This window comes from Plectropomus leopardus, chromosome 3 (assembly GCF_008729295.1).
Source record: "Plectropomus leopardus isolate mb chromosome 3, YSFRI_Pleo_2.0, whole genome shotgun sequence".
Taxonomy (NCBI): Eukaryota; Metazoa; Chordata; class Actinopteri; order Perciformes; family Serranidae; genus Plectropomus; species Plectropomus leopardus.
The window spans coordinates 6,489,473-6,506,203 of NC_056465.1; the positions used below are offsets into that span (position 1 = coordinate 6,489,473).

At 40.4% G+C, this 16,731-nt stretch overlaps 1 protein-coding gene across 1 annotated transcript in view; it reads left to right on the forward strand.

Moving 5' to 3' along the window:
• The window catches only part of phactr1 (phosphatase and actin regulator 1), a 26,004-nt gene continuing 9,273 nt past the window's right edge, over nucleotides 1-16,731 (forward strand). Inside the window, exons 1-8 of the mRNA XM_042513691.1 lie at nucleotides 1-356; nucleotides 5,853-6,017; nucleotides 10,475-10,555; nucleotides 11,153-11,275; nucleotides 11,376-11,564; nucleotides 11,653-11,905; nucleotides 13,241-13,431; nucleotides 15,888-16,044. Coding sequence (XP_042369625.1) covers nucleotides 59-356; nucleotides 5,853-6,017; nucleotides 10,475-10,555; nucleotides 11,153-11,275; nucleotides 11,376-11,564; nucleotides 11,653-11,905; nucleotides 13,241-13,431; nucleotides 15,888-16,044 — 1,457 coding nt within the window. The 5' untranslated portion in view covers nucleotides 1-58. The remainder of the gene's footprint in view (nucleotides 357-5,852; nucleotides 6,018-10,474; nucleotides 10,556-11,152; nucleotides 11,276-11,375; nucleotides 11,565-11,652; nucleotides 11,906-13,240; nucleotides 13,432-15,887; nucleotides 16,045-16,731) is intronic.

Sequence of the window (16,731 nt, forward strand, 5' to 3'; positions counted from 1 at the left end):
CCCTTCCACCGGAGCAGAGGGCGAGAGGGTCCAGCCCCGCAAGTCCAGCAGCCTAAACATGGCGGGTCGTGCAGGCGACGTGATGCGTTCATGGTCCGGCTCCGGATCTGTCACCGACCACCCATCCTCGGCGGTGCCCGCGCCCGAGGAGCAGAAACCGAAGAAGAGGAGGAGAGCCTTCTGCCTGAACAGGATGAAGTCCCGCAACAGCTCCACTGAGCTGCAGCAGCAGCAGCAGCAGCAGCATCATCAACCCGCCTCAAACAACAACAACATGCCGTTCATGATCCACTGCCAGATCGGCAAAGAGATCAAACACATCTGCAGCAACTGCCGGGGAGCCGAGCCGCTGGAGGGTGAGAGCACACGGTTCACTTTCATAGACTCTACTGCAGAGACACGGAGGTGTTTTTATTCCTCTCATTGTAAATGACGGTCATCATCTGTTGGCTGCCGCTCCCTGCCTGCCGGGGGAGATCAGCTGTACAGCACCGGGAGCGGCGCTCAGATCAGCCCTCTCCGGTCCCTCTGTCAACCATATTTACTTTTTAAGGACCTTTTAAAATACTTGATGGCATTTTAAACAACCGAGTATCAATTTCGTGTAGTTTGTTTGTGTTGTAATTGAGATAAGTTGGCGTTCGCGTGCAGAGTGATAAGAGATTTATCTTTTTAGATGTGTGGTTTAGTTTGTTGCTTCCCTGCTTGCAGTTGGGTTCTTTGGTGCACTAAAAACACTATCATCACGGCATGAAGGGTTGCTGAAGTTGACATCAAAACAGCATCTTTTTTGGCTGAAAAGATGGTCATAAAGTTTCGGATTCATGTACTAGTTGTTTTACAAAACAAATCAGTTCATAGTGATAATATCTGACATGAGAAGGATGTAGCCATGCACAGCTCTGGTGCTTTTCAAGACCAAACCATTTTTCTGACATTCGGCTGGCTATCTTTTCTTTTTAGCTTATTTCCCCTCAAAATAAGACCATAGAAACCAGCCAGTTGATTTAAATCACTTAATCAATCAAAACCTTAATCAGGGTTTCTTGCAACTAGTGATCAGTGTCCATTAATCATTTGAGCTCTCCTTTTAAAAAAAGAAATCAATTAGTTTGGTCGATAAAATTTCATAAAACTACCTCAGGTGACATCTTCAACTGCCGTATGTTGTCCAAGCAACAGTCCAAAACCCCAAAATATTCAGTTTGCAATGATATGAAAAGCAAATCTTCCCAAGTGAGAAGCTGGAACAGAGGGCGCAGGCTATTTTATGTTTGTAAAAATGTTACAAACTATTATTAATTATCAATATTGCTGCCAGTCAGTTTTCTGTCAATCACCTAATCAATGTATGGACTCACTGTTGCAGAACCAGTGTCATCACACTCACAGCATCCTTGGCTGCCCCGACCAGCCGTAAAATGTCTCCAATCAATCAAGTTGATTCAATTTGAAAATCTGTCCAATGTTATTGTCTGCCTGTGGATCAATGCAGTCATGAGAAAGATTCTTAAAATTAACAGTTGTGTTGAGAACCAGAGCTGTCAACTCACCCAGTTGATTTGAATATCTTAATCTGGCAAGACCTAATAGTTATTTTATTATAGTGATTTCTTTCGTGATTAATTCCTTAGTCTATAAAATCACAAAGAACTGTAAAAAAATAGCAAGTTCCCCGAGCCAAAGGTGACGTCTGCTAATTGCTCGCCCAAAAAGTCCAAAAGCCAAAGATTTTTAAATAACTGATTCTAAAAAGAGGGGAAAATGTGCACATTTAAGAATCCAAAACCAGGAGATTTATGGTATTTTCACCTGATAAATTACATAAAGATGTAGGTGGGAAAATTGCCCATTCATTCTTTTTTTTTAAGCTAATTAACCGAGTAGTTGTGTTGGCTCATGTATTATCATATTCAAGACTAAAAATTGTCTTAGTTGACTGGGAAGCTATAAAAGTGTTAATTTGTTGAATTGAGAAGTTGATTTGATTCGAAAATCTTTTAATTCCAACCGCAGATCAGTACAGTCGTGCAGAAGTGTTATGCCTAATATTTATTTGCCAATGCAACTTAAAACCAAAGCAACCCAGTATTGATTAATTACAGCTCATTTCCAGTAATAACACCATAAAAAGACAATTAATCCCAAAACATGAGTGGAGCAAGAACCTGGATGAGTCAGCTAATGGACGGAGCAGATCGGGTCCCGGCAGCATCGACTCGCGTTTGGCTGCTCTGAGCTTGTTGTTGAGTGAGTCAGTGTTTTGAGGCAGTGGTAAGAAAACAGGCCCGGGTCTGACCAAAAGAATGTCACCCCGCAGTGTGAGTCTGAGCCCTCTGACTCACTGCTGCTCTCGCTCCACTGCTGGAGGGGGCCCGACAACAGCAGCAGGGACGGCACACCAGACTCTGTTTACCGGGACAGAGATGAGTCAGGAAGGCTCAAGACATGCCCCCCTAAAAACCATCATGTAATCACCTTTAGAGATGAAATCGCTCCATCTCCCCCTGACCTGAACACTAATATGTTCTTCATGACTTCTTATGTGGATACGCTTTTTTTGGCTTTTAGGGGGAAGTTGCTGTTATTTGTTCGGGGAAGGTCTCTGTGGGCCCTCTGATGTTCACACCGGGGTGTTACACAGATCTGCCATAGCGACAGCAGACGAGGGTTTGTTGTTGTTGTTGAAGGCCCTCTCGATGGAGGCTGCTGAGCTGGTACAGATTCAAACTGACATCGCTCTTGTTGCAAGGCCTCCTCAAGGCTGACATCTCCTCCTGTCTGCAGCTGCTTACTGCTTCACATTTGTTTTTGTTTTTTTTTCCTCCCTTACCACTGACATGCTGTTTAGACTTTATTTGTGGTCCTCATTTCCTTGGTTCATTCTGTCGCATAAGAATCATCAAAAATTGGTAAGAGTTGGATTTAAGTCAGGAGTTTTGTGATTACCAAAAAAAATAAAACAAAAACAATTTTTCAGCGCCAGCTTAAAGTAGTTGACAGTTGCTGATCTTTGGCGCTGTCGGTAATAAAGTTTGAATATGTAAGATTTGAGATTCAATACTGAGGCATACCATCACGGAAGTCATGTTTTGTCCCCATTTGTCTGGTTGTTCATTTGAATGTTTTTTTTTTCTTTTTCAAGATGTCTCAAAAACTACTTAAAGGTCTACTAATGGGGCATTGGTGGCTGAGTGGATAAAGCAGGCACCCCATGAATGAGAGCCAAGTCCTTGCCACAGCAGCCTCAAGTTCAGCTCCCACTCAAGGCACTTTGCCACTCTCTTTCCCCCTTTCACACTGTTGATCTGTTCTGTCTAATAAAAGGCTAAAATGCCAAAAAAATAACCTTTAAAAAAAAGAAAAAGGTCTACTAATGTAGGACTTGTCAGCTGCTATTTATAAACACAATATTCAAAATTAGGGACTTTTTCCCTAAACTGCAACAGACTATTGACACGGTTCTGTTGTAAGAATGTTAGGAAGGTGTGCGAGGTCTGCTTACAACAGGCTAACTAAGCTAACCGCCACCACCGTCCTGTTTAAGAGAGGAAAGTCATCGCTATTCACCCCCATCCTCTTCTTCAGTGCTTGTTAGTGACAGGGAAAATTAAAGCCAACCCCAGATTCAGTCTTGTTTATGAATGAATTTTGTCAGCAAACAACAGAGTAAAATAAGAACAAAATACAGGCACAGGCCAGGGTCTCTGTAGATAAACACACCATAACTGATGATTGCACAATTTTCCATAAAAACAATATGTAGACTCATACAAAAGTAATTGCTCTCAAAGTATATCTTTAACAGATTTCACTCAAGTAAACTAATGTTGTCAGTCAAGAATTTTTTTATGCGGATCTTGAGCCAGTGGTACTTCTAATAAGCACTTTTCTTTTGTATCTTTTTTTAATATATATAACTAATATAATGCTTCCCTGGATTTCTTGGTCTAACAAAAATTACCACAGAAAATTGTACCGAAGCACTTTTTGAAAGTATGATTTTTCTCATCCTACAGATTTTTATTAAATGCTTGATAGACTTGATAGACATATTTAGATAAACTCAGGTAAAACATTTTTTCCTACAATTTCGGTACGTTTTTTTTTAAATTGGTTAAACTATTCTTTTAATTCTTGTAGCAATGCAGCATTTGACACATTGTAAATAAACAAGAATCACACTTTCATCATTCAATATTTGATGGTGTTTATAGATTGCAAAAGAGTCTGACTCACTTGATATCATGCTGTTATTTTTCAGAAATCCCATCATCACCATGTGCAGTTCAGATTTGAGGATTTTGTTTTCTAGTTATTCAAGTCATCAGCCTCTGTTCTCAGCATTTTATCTTTTTTAAATGCTATAATTAGCCTATACAGTGGCATATGAGTCAGGGTGCAGGGTGGCCCTTTATGGACACTTTGGATTGGATAGAGATGCTCCTTGCTTATGTATTTGAACCTGCGTCTTTTCTGTCACGTGATAGAAAATATCTGATCTGCCTGCGTGTGCTCGCTTTCACATGTAAATGTTTGTCTTCCTCTGTAATACATATGTCTGTGAATGTGCGTCTCTGTCTGCTGGTGCTTGTCTTTGTTTACATCCACTACTGCCTACTAAAATGCTGGCTTCCTGTTTTGTTGGTACTCATCGCCCCTGGCTCTTCAGGACTCACGCCTTTGTTCCGTAGAGTCCGTCGCATACAGCAGGATGTTGTTTGTAATGTGAAAGGTGTAATTTCAAATGAAAAAGTGTTGCACGCTGTATAGAAACAGCCTCCAGCGTGAGAGGCTACAGTTCGGAGGCAGACAGAGTGGAAAAAGTGGAGGAGGGAGAGATGCCACTTGAAGTGATGTGTTTGTCTTTGTTGTTCAAAGAAGCAGAAAATGTTATTCACTATAACGCTTGTTGTTTATGTTACACTCTCCTATGCATATGTAATTCCTCTGTCAGGCCCGTCAGGAGGTTTTTCTTCGTCCGGGCCTCAGTGAGGCTTCTCCCTGCCGTTCCCTCCCCTCCCCTCCCAGGTCTAACAGTGATTAAGAGGATAAGCTTTACCTGACTTGATTATGCACAGCCCCCTGGGAGAATGTGTCCTGTGACATTTGAGTCACAGACCAAATAATGATCTGTTTTCCTTTACTGTGGATTAAAGAAGCCCGGCATTACAGTTAACATGCAGTATGCTAATTGAGTATTTACTTTTTACCTGGCTTAGGAGTTACAAAGTAAACAAATACAACATGTTAAGACAGAATAGTTTTTTTCTGAGTACTTCTGTCATTAAAGATATGTGACAAGGGCAATTTTTAGGTGTGATTTCATGTAACAAATAAGGAGTCATTGGAAGGCTAAGACATTTTACAGCATGAGGACATCTTGGATTATTACTGTATAAGGGCTGCAATGGTAGATTATTCTCAGTATTAAATAATTTCTGAATTGTTTGGTCTATAAAATGTCAAAATGTCATGCCTTGTTTTTGTTCAACCAACAGTACAAAACCCAAAAACATAAAACAAAAAGGTGTCAAATGCTCAAGTTTGAGAAGGTGCAATCAGAGAATTCTTTGAATTTTTGCTTAGAAAAAAGGTCAAAATTCTAACTGATCAACTTTCTCCTGATCAGTTAATCAGCAAAATCTTATAGCTGTCCACCTTATGTATGTATGTTTTGCCAGTGATAATATAGAAAAATGCAAATAAATACCTAGTACCCATTAAATTGTTATTACTATGATGCTGGATAAAAGAAAAATCACCATGAAGCAGATAAATAACTGTTTTTTGTGTATGTGTGTTGTTTTCCTACTTGTCCATTACCTTGTTGTTCCCATTCTGTTTTCCAGCGGAGGAAGTGGAGAGGTTGGCAGCAATGCGCTCTGATTCGCTGGTACCAGGCACACACACGCCTCCCATTCGACGGCGGAGCAAATTCGCCACCCTTGGTCGTCTGTTTAAACCCTGGAAATGGAGGAAGAAGAAGAGTGAAAAGTTCAAGCAGACCTCTGCAGGTGAGAACCAATAAACACAACACTTCCATCATCACTCAGCTCCCCACCCGACTCTATCTGTAGTAATCTGCTCCACGCAGTCACTGTAGATAAATGTCTCCCTGTGGCACCTAGCAACAGTAGCACTGATGAATGGAGGGGTGATATAGAGGCCGCAGCAAAGATCTTCTCTGTATGATTATCATTATGTGAGGCTGCTAAAGTTCCAGGAGGCTGTGGGTCAGCTGCTCCTGCTGCTGCTTCATCAACCAGACCATCAGTACTGCTGAGCCTGCTTCCTCCTACATGCTCTGCATTTAACATGTTTTTGGATTAGCTTTGAGTCGGTTAGATATTTTCACAAATTCTGTACATGTAATGTGATGTTATGTAGCTGAATGAACACTACAGATTGTTGAAAGCAATACAAAGCTGATAAGTAGTCAGCTTATTTTCATTGTTGCCCTCCAGTCTACTACAGGCAGAAAAACTGTCAGTTAACAAGCCATATAAAAACACTTTATTATGACCATTATTGCTTTTAGATAGCCTCCACAACAGCAAAAGCGGTGGAAATTATGTTTTCAGGTTGTCCATCTGTTCATTTTCGTGAACACAATGTCTTAACAATGCCTTGAGAGAATTTCTGGCACAGACGTCCAGTGGGACTCAAGAATGTACTGATTAGAATTTGTGGTCCAAGGTCACTGTGACCTCACGAAACCCAAGAATCCATATGCTAATAATGACAAAATTTCAGACAAATGACTAACAGGATTGAAGGTCAAAGGTCATCTTCACTGTGCATTATAATGTTATGCAAAACATTTTTTTGGCCATTATTCAATATCATATCTCTGGAACAGAAAGGGAGACATTTGGTTGTTGACACTTAATCTTGGGTGCCCACCTTGAATCTGTAAAGTGTGGAAATTAATAGCATTGTATTCATACATGAAAGTGTTTTTGTGTTTGATGTGTCAACCTGAGTCAAGTCAAATTAGTTGTATCGCACATAAAATGACTTCTCGGGGTGTAAAGGACAAAACATGACAGTATTATATTGATTCTTTGGACAATGATATGATATTTGTTGATATCACAAAATCTGCTATGATACTATTTTGATCTAATTCAGGGGCCTGCGATCGATATGAGACGTCAGTAAATATTCTCATGATCTTTTTCATGACTGTTTGCCATTGTGTGCTTGGCACTTGGCTGCGAGCGCTGTTTGAATGTTTAGGAAGGAGGTGCGCTTTCAAAATAAGGTGTTGTCTTAAAGCTGGCGATGTGTGTCAATTACTTTTTGTAACGTTGCGTCAATGACATTGGGTTGTTGATCATTAAATGCATACATTGACACATGTCAGCATATTGTTACACCTCTACTCCTTAGACAGTATTGAAAAAAACCCCAAACGTATTTATATAATGTAAAAATATAAGAAGCATCCTCACAGAAAACCACTGAATAATAAAATAGAATATGACCAACGTAGTTATAATTACATTTGAAATAGTAAAGACTAAACATGTATTTTACTCTGTTCAAACACTATGACTCAAAACTCTTATTTCACAAGGCATTCAGACACGACTGCTGTGAGGAGTTGATCATGAAAGTCCACTGCAGCAACAGACAAGCTTTAAATTGTCAGTGTGTTGTCCCTGTTACAATGAATGAACTGGATGTTAACCCCAGTGTCTGAGGGAATGTTAGCACATATGTCTGGTTCTCAGCTACAATCTGCACTCAGCAGTAAACTGTGAAATCGAGGAAAGTGTTTAATTTGGCCAAAGAACTGGAGGCTGTTGTTGTTTCTCAGCTGGCTAAATGGTTTTTCCGTCCTGTTGTCGCTGAGAGACACAAACACGCAGCAGAGGGGTGAAAAGAGGCTTCCTACAGCCAAGCTGTCCTCCCAGCTGTCACAGCAGGTTCCTTCCTTTCTCTGTATGCAAATAAAACACATTATACATTTTATAGCACACACATATGCACACAGGTAGATGCATGGTGTGAGCACCATGTGTTACTGCTGGACTCCTGCCATCAATTAGTGCAGGTGATTTAAATTATGTGTGCATTCATGGTTCATTGTCTTCTGATACAGGGAAGGTAACTGTGCTCATTTGTTCATTATATGTACAGTATGTACATATATACATATACATATGAATTGGGCTGGGGGCTATGGGGGGCTCACAGCAAGACAAAACAAAAATCTATTAAATTCAAACTGTGTTATTCAATAGAAAAATGAAAGTAACAAATTATCTTTCTGTGCGTATGATGATGTAAGCTAAAGGAGAATAATTACAGAAACACATTTCCTTTCCTTTTCATTCTGCCTCAGCGTTGGCGATAGCTGTGGCTGGAGGCAGTGTATTTTAAGGTTGTCCGACCCTCCCATTCTCGTGATATCTCAAAAACACCTTGAGGAAATTTCTTCAGATTTGGCACAAACATCAATTTGGACTCATCCATGAGCTGATTACAATTTGTTGGTCAAAGGTCAAGGTCAGGGTGACCTTGACTGTCTTATTCTTGTGGAAATTTCTTCAGATTTGATACAAATGAACATGGGACGTAACAACGAACTGGTTTATTTGGTGGTGTGGTGTGCAGAGGCAGTAATTCTAGTTTTCTCAAGAACACCTCAAGGGAATTTTTAAAAAAATTTGGCACAAACATTCGCTTGGCTCATTGATAAACTGATTAGATTTTGGTGCTCAAAGTTCAAGGTCACTATGACCTTGCATCAAACTCATCTCATGAATGCTCTAGAACACTTTGAGGGAATTTCTTGAAGTCTGACACAAAAATCGACTTTAACCTAACATTGAACTTATCCGTTTGGTGGTCTGGTGCACAGAGGCATACAACCATAAGGCAGTAATTGTAGTTTTACTTTTACTGCTTTGTTTTTGATTATTTAGATAGAATTTTGATAAAAACCTCACCACATCCACTCCTTAGGAACACTGAAACCACTGGGTCTGAATGCGGATTTTGGTATGAGTGTTTTGTTATGAATAAATTCCAATAGATTTTATATGTTTTGTGTTACATATTGGTTGAAGCCTGGTGTTTAGTTCGATCAAAAATATGGTAAATCTTGTGAATATGTTGTGCTTGATGTTTGACTGTCTCTGTAGTTACACTATGTTCATTTTGTATTCACTATTCCAAAACTACAATTCCCGTGATATTTTGCTACTCAAGACTCTATGATTGACACAAGTGTTCTGCATTAAGGCCAATCAAGTGATGTTCTCCCACTTTATATCACTGATTCCACTGTTATGACTTGAAGAAGGTCTCTGACCTAAAGTTTGCATAGTAAACCTGATTTTTGCACAGATTGGAATGTGCAGATGTGCTTTTTTTCACAGTCAGTCCAAATACCAGGTGAGTGGCGTTTTTCTAAGATAAAAACATCACCTGTAATGCTTGTGCCCAGATAATAACACTACTGTACAATATGTCTCATATATTTTCTTAATTGGCCATCAAATATATGCAGCAGAGGTTAGTTTTGGTTGTACACAGTTACAGTTGTATATCTGACCTGTCATTTCTTCCCTGCTTGTTGAGTCAGAGGCACAGGAACCTAAAAAATGTTGAAAAATATGTATATTGTTTCTCACCTTCTGCATTGACCTCAGGTCTTTTTGTAATAGGCTGATTGTTATCACCCTGTTTTACCGTGGATAATCTTCACATGTCCTGCATCCACCTCATTTAATGAAAAGTACTCCAGGCATCGTAAAAAACTGGCAGGAGCAAGTGTGATTAATGAGTGTCTGGTGAAAATCAAATGCTTCCTGTCAGATAATTGTGGGAATCACAAAGCAAATAACATCTAAAACCTTACAGGCAGGGGAATCAAAACTTAATATATGAATATGAAATACAAATATAATGATGGATATAAGGATGTGCAGTAGTATACATGTCATGTCTTACATTTTAGTATATTATAAACATGAACAAAGTGTTCTATAACATTTATGTACTATATTTTACTTATGTACTACTTATGTACACAACATCCAACAACAGATGAAGTGAAAAAGTAGAGCTGTTCTAAAAAATGAAGTAGAAAAAGCAAAAAAAGAGCATTTTTCATGTTGTGACCTAAAGCTTTTGAGGTAGCTGTGCATATAAAATCATGTATAAAATCATACACTTGAAAGCTGTGCTCTTCAGCTGCTTTGCTTCAAACATGTGTTTTGGTTGAGCACCTGAATAATTCCACTCTCTCAGAGGAACAGCTGCTGGTAGCGAAGCCTCTGCATAGTTCGCAGGTTCAGTCATGAGATTATTACTGTATAGCAACAATGATGGAGGCAGGAAACAAACAATCTGCTGCAGCTGAATCATTCATCAACATCAATGACAGTCTTGGTATCCAGAACAAAAGTGACTGATTTGTTGTTGTTTATTCAGCGTCATGTCTTTTCTGCTCCCTCAGTGTTGGAGAGGAAAATGTCCACTCGCCAGAGCAGAGAGGAGCTCATCAAGAAAGGAGTGCTGAAGGAGGTTTATGAGAAAGGTGAGGCCCAAAAACATTTTTGATTTCACAGAGTAAATATGTTATATAATATTTTAATGGACAGTGAAATTGTGATTTCATGATGATATTAGGTTATTGTTCGGAAAATTATGTCGTATAAAATTAATGATTTGACTATCTCGTAATTTTAGGTTACATGTTTTATATGTAAAGATTTTGTCTTTGTCTTTGCCTGTTGTCTGATGTATTGCAAAAGAGTGAACTTGATTGGAGGGAATCTTATTATTTCCCATATGAGTTGACGTGCAAATGCCATATCATAGTATATGATATTGATTTCAACCATTTTCAACAGTATTTATCACACAAATGTAGCATTTCAAGACATGAATTTGTTTGTGATAATTATACTGAATCTGCCTTTGTTTTTGTTTTTTACTTTCATAGAAAAAATAGTTATTGATTGATCACTTGAAAAAAGGTATATCTTTGATAAGGATTAAAAAAAAAAAGATTGGAAGCTGGAGCTTGCTGCTGCAACATGCCACCTCTGTCTTGTCTACATTTCTTCCATTGGCCTATTTTTGACTCTCATCCTGCTCATCTACTGCTGCTCCTCGCTCTCTGTCTGTGCAGAGGGCTCCTCCTTGGCTGTTAGAGAGGAGGTGAAGATGGAGAACGGGCGTTCTCCGGTGCTCGGCTCTGGCCTGTCAGAGCCTGAAGGTACTGAGATGATGGAAGGAGCCGCTGCAGCTGTAGGTAGGCAGCAGAGCCAAGCACTATTGTTGCCTTATCTCTCATCTCGTACTGTAGCATCTGACTGTTTGTTTTTTTTAATTTCTATGTATCTTCTCCTCAGGCCCTCTGGAGTTTCAGATGCCAAGTGAGGGTGCATGTCAACAGGACCACGCCCAAAAATCCACAAAGAAGTCCACTGTGTATCCACCTGACAGCGCTGAGTCAACGCTCTCCAGACCTCCTACGCTACACAAACAACCTCCTGCGCTACCACCCAAACCCTTCAACAGGCTACCTAATCACATTACAGGTGAGTTTGTCTTTGTGCACGCTCATAACTGCATATGTGACCCTTTACATGCACATCTGATCCTCTCACATCCTCCCTCTCTGTGCAGATGGTGCCCCAGTGAAATTGCCGTGTATGTCGGCCAAGTTATCTCCTCCTCTACCTCCAAAGAAGCTCATGATCTCCGTACCTGCAGGGAGCATGGAGCCCTCTCCGCTCGCCTTCCAGAAGTGCCCCCCTCCCAGCCATGCTCCAATGGGCGGGCACTCCCTGCAGTATGGTGCGTTACCCCTGCACCCCCCCAGCCGAATCATAGAGGAGCTCAACAAGACCCTGGCCCTCACCATGCAGAGGTTTGAGAGGTGAGGATCAAACTGTGGAAGTTCAGAAACAGAAATCAAAACTCAAAGTATATAAAAGATGAAAAAATCCAATGTTCTGTTGAAATGACTGCAGAGAGGAAAGTACTATATATGATATTAACTAAATATCACATATGGGAAACTCTGAGTTGTTTTCATCACCTCTCGTCTCTTATTAATGGAAGCATACTGTTACATCACCCTCTCCTCCACTAGCTCACACCTCCACATCCATCAGTATGATTGGCTGCCTGCCTTTACCTCATTTCTCTACAAGCCAGGCGCTGCTCCAGGCAGGTGATGGTGTTGTCCATGGAGAAGCTTACTGGCGCTTATTGGCGCAAATGTCCACTTTGACTCAAGGATGAAATGATTAGAATTGGTTTTTCAAAGGTCCATGTGACCTCACAAATCATGTTTTTTGGCCACAACTCAAGAATTCATACACTAACTTTGTCAAAGTTTTACACAAATGTCTGATAAAAATGATGACGTGATGACATTTAATATGGAAAAGGTCAAAGGTCATCTTTACTGTGACATCATGATGTTCTGCAAAAGTACTTTTTTGGCCGTTAGTCGGTGTCATAACTCTGGAGCAGAAGGGGAGACATTTGGTCAGATAGTGAATTGGTGACACTAATCTTGGGTGTCCACCTTCAAACTTCAAGCTGCCAGGTTGAAAATTTGTGTGAAGCATCTATTTAAAGAATATGCTATTTCTTTGCAGCAACATCCATATAGCCTCCAATATTCAGATTTTTAGAAAATGATCAATTCCTTTTTTGCAGTGTCGGTTTTATTTGTATGTGTAGTTGCGACAGAGTGTCTTATTTTTTTATCGTTTCCTGTGGTGTTTAAAAGCCAAACAAAGCGCTCGATGCTCAAAGAAGACCAAGACTCGAATGATTTTGTAGATTTAAGAAATGTTAAAAAGAGCAGAGCATCTGCACATCAACTGTCATGGCTACATATGAGTCGGGACAGACATGAATGTAAACTGTTTTTTGGGGGATTTTTTAAATTAAAAAAATAAACTGTAACTGCAGTTGACCTGGTGTGCAGAGGCATACAGCCACCAGGCAGTAATTCTGCTTTTCATAGCTTCTCTAACCAGAAGACTCCAGGCGCTTTTTCCATTTGTTTGTTTTGGGAGTTGAAGGCCAGTGACAGATGACTAAACACAAGTGATTCATGAAACATGAGGCTTTGGATGGTCGTGTCCGTGGACTTGTCTCTCGTATGACACTCTCACGTCCAGCTGCTGTTATTTTACAAATTCACGCCACATTGAGCACACAGCTCTGACCTTTGCCCTTTCCCACCAACCTGCAGCTCCATGATGCACGCTGTTCCCACGGTGATGATCGAGTGCGACGACGACAAAGAGAACCTCCCCAACGAGGCCGATTACGAGGACCTACCTGAGGAAGATGAGGAGGAGGAAGAGGAGGACGAAGAGGAAGATGACGAGGAGGAAGACGAAGATGAGGAGGAAGATGATGATGATGATACATTGTTTACAAGTAGGTGTTTTTCTTTGGGGCATGAAGCATCCACCCGCAGTCGCCTGTTGTTACTAATTATGTATGAAATGTGTGCATTTGCATGTTTAAGCACATGTGTTAATGTGTTTCCATGTGGTTGCACAGACGTCACACATGGCTTGAAGCCCTCTGTGGTGCAGTTTGTTATGAGAGATGTGAATTATTTATGACAGAAGCATTATGTATGTAGTTTATTTACTTTGTACAAGTAATGTGCACGCAATGCATAATACATAGGAAAAAATGTTTAATGCTGGTGAGAATAAAAACCCAAGACAGGTTTAGAAAGATTACTCGCAAGAAAAAAAAAAATTGGACAGTTAATTAACAATTAACAACTAGAAATTGTTTTGGTTTCCCTGTGAGTACTTTACTTCCATTATCTGTCGTTAGTATTATCGTAGTGGCAAATGGAAAAGATATGTCGACCAGTCAATTAAATGCTACAACATGACACTGTGACGCACGTGTGAAACAACAGAGCCAGCGTGGTACCCAGCACTACCTCGCACAACCGTCCCCTTACAGCTATACTTACATACACCACAGTTTGTGCTATGCTTGTCAATTTTGCATGTTCAAGTAGCCACACCAACTATTAATTTCATTTAGAGGAACCTTTTCCACAGGAAGCACAGATGGCCTGCACACAAATGTTTGGCTTTTTTTTAAGATTATTTGTTTGGCGTTTGCCTTTATTTGACAGGACAGTGTATAAGCATGAAAAGGGGAGAGAGAGGATGACATGCAGCAAAGGGCCACTAGCTGGAAGCGATCCCATGGATGCTGCGGCAAGGACATTACCTTTGTACACGAGGCCCGTTCTATCCACTGAGCTGCTGGGTGCCCCGATGTTTGGCTCATTAAGCTCATAAGATAGCTTATCATCGCTATGATACCTGACATGTACCAGATTCACAGAGAACATAGCTACAAATCTCTGTCCTATAATATTTACTGAGATGCTACGTTGCACTGTCAAAGTTGTATTTGTAACCAAAGTAACAATGACAGCCACAAACTACCACTACAGCACCCGCCTAAATGGAACTGGTGTTGACATCTTTATTTTTGTCAAGTTTGTTAGACCAAGCAACGGTAACTAAGGAGCAGGAATTTTGGTCATATAATAGCTGTAAGCAGCGTACTGCCTGGTCTTTCAAAGTTGTTTAAGGGTCAATTAGCTTTTCAGTTTAAGGGAACTGACTTTTCTGCATTGAGACATGATCTTTCGCAATACATCTAAGAATTGATTTTTTTCCCCCCTATCCCTAGTATGTGAATTATTTATGACAGAAGCATTATGTATGTAGTTTATTTGTTTTGCATAAGTAATATACACACAGTGCATAATACATAAGGAAAGGAGAAAAGATTTAATGTTAGTGAGTGCACAGTGCTTCTTTCCCATGTTCGTTAATGTACCGTAAAAATAATAAAGTTGTTGGAGAAAAAGGCTAAATTACGCCTGAGAGCTGTAAAGCTGGTGAGAATTCTCTGAGGCTTTTTCACTGCCAACCTCTTTCACACTACAGTCATTTGATTCATTATTTCTAAAATTGTTGTTAAAAAATGAGGATCAGTGGAGCTTTACAAACTGAAATTTCATTCAGTCAGTAAAGACACTAATAGCAATCAGTGTATTATCGTTTAGATGCACTATCAAAAGAGAATTTCTGTTTATGTCATATTCAGTCAGTCAGTCAGTCATTTTCTGTAACCGCCTGTCCTCATAAGGGTCGCGGGGGGGCTGGAGCCAATCCCAGCTGTCATCGGGCGGAAGGCAGGTTACACCCTGGACAGGTCGCCAGACCATCGCAGGGCCGACACATATAGACAGACAACCATACACACTCACAGTCACACCTAAGGGCAATTTAGAGTCACCAATCAACCTGAGCTGCATGTCTTTGGACTGTGGGAGGAAGCCGGAGACCCCGGAGAGAATGCACGCAGACACGGAGAGAACATGCAAACTCCGAAAAGAAGGTCCCCCGCCCACGGACTGAACCCGGGTTCAACTGGGTTTTGAACCAGGGACCCTCTTGCTGTAAGGCAACAGGGCTAACCACGATGCCACTGTGCTGCCCTTTATATCATATTACTCTTTAATATAATATTTAGCTTCAGGGAAAACGCACATTAAAAAAAATGAGGCAGCTGTTTATATCATTATCTTGAATCTAAATTGATCACAAGACAAATATGTGTTTCCGCCTGGTAGCCTTTGGGGAAAATCCTGAAATAAAAACAATAAAATGGAAAGAAACAAGAACAGCAGAGATGAAATAACTTGCAAATTTATGAGGCACTGGAAGAAAGTCTTACATTTAGCTTGTGAAGTGAGAGTTCACTGCAGTTCGGATCTGTACGACACAGCTCACAATGTTTATTAACACATCACATCCATTTTGCTTCTTGTGCGATCATTGCAGGCACACTGGCCATGAAGGTTTTACGAAAGGACTCTCTGGCCATCAAGCTGAGTAACCGTCCATCAAAGAGGGAGCTAGAGGAGAAGAACATCCTGCCGCTGCAGTCGGACCAAGAGAGACTCGAGTCTCGCCAACAAACAGCCACAAAACTGACCAGGTGATAAACAACCGCTGAGCTACTGTTCTGTGAGACACCGCACACATCATCATCACACACACGTGTACAGACACACTTTGCTCCACATGCAGGCCCAGTGACCTGCAGAGTGCCTTACCCCATGTTAGCTGTGATAGATGTGACCTGGCTGCTAAAGGGAGCCGATGATGGATGATGAGTCATAATTGGAGGGGGGTGGGGGGGAAGAGGCGGGGGACTGTACAAGACAAGCAGACGTGAGGAAAATAAAAAGAGGAGTACAGTATACAGTATGAGGGATGAAAGGGTGAGTCAAGGTTTGAGTCAAAGGTGCAGATACAAAAATGTTTCCCACAGTAATCAAATAGCATTATCTCTAATCATTCCTTATATAAAATCATTAAAACTAGCCATAAGGCATGTGTAGCACAATATTTTGTTTTTTTGCTTTGACAGACATGTCATATAAATATATTAGGCACATATTTAAAAACACCTGGGTAAAAGCAAGTTTTTCATCATTATTTATGATTGCATGTATACTAAAAATAGAGGTGCAACTAAAGATTTTTTAAACAAAATTTCATTTTTGATTCATCTGTTCAGAAGCTTCTTAATTGTTACGATTACAAAATTACAAAAAAAAATGTCCATAACAATTTACGAGGCAAACTCCCCAATTGTTAGTTGTTTTTTTTTGACTAACAG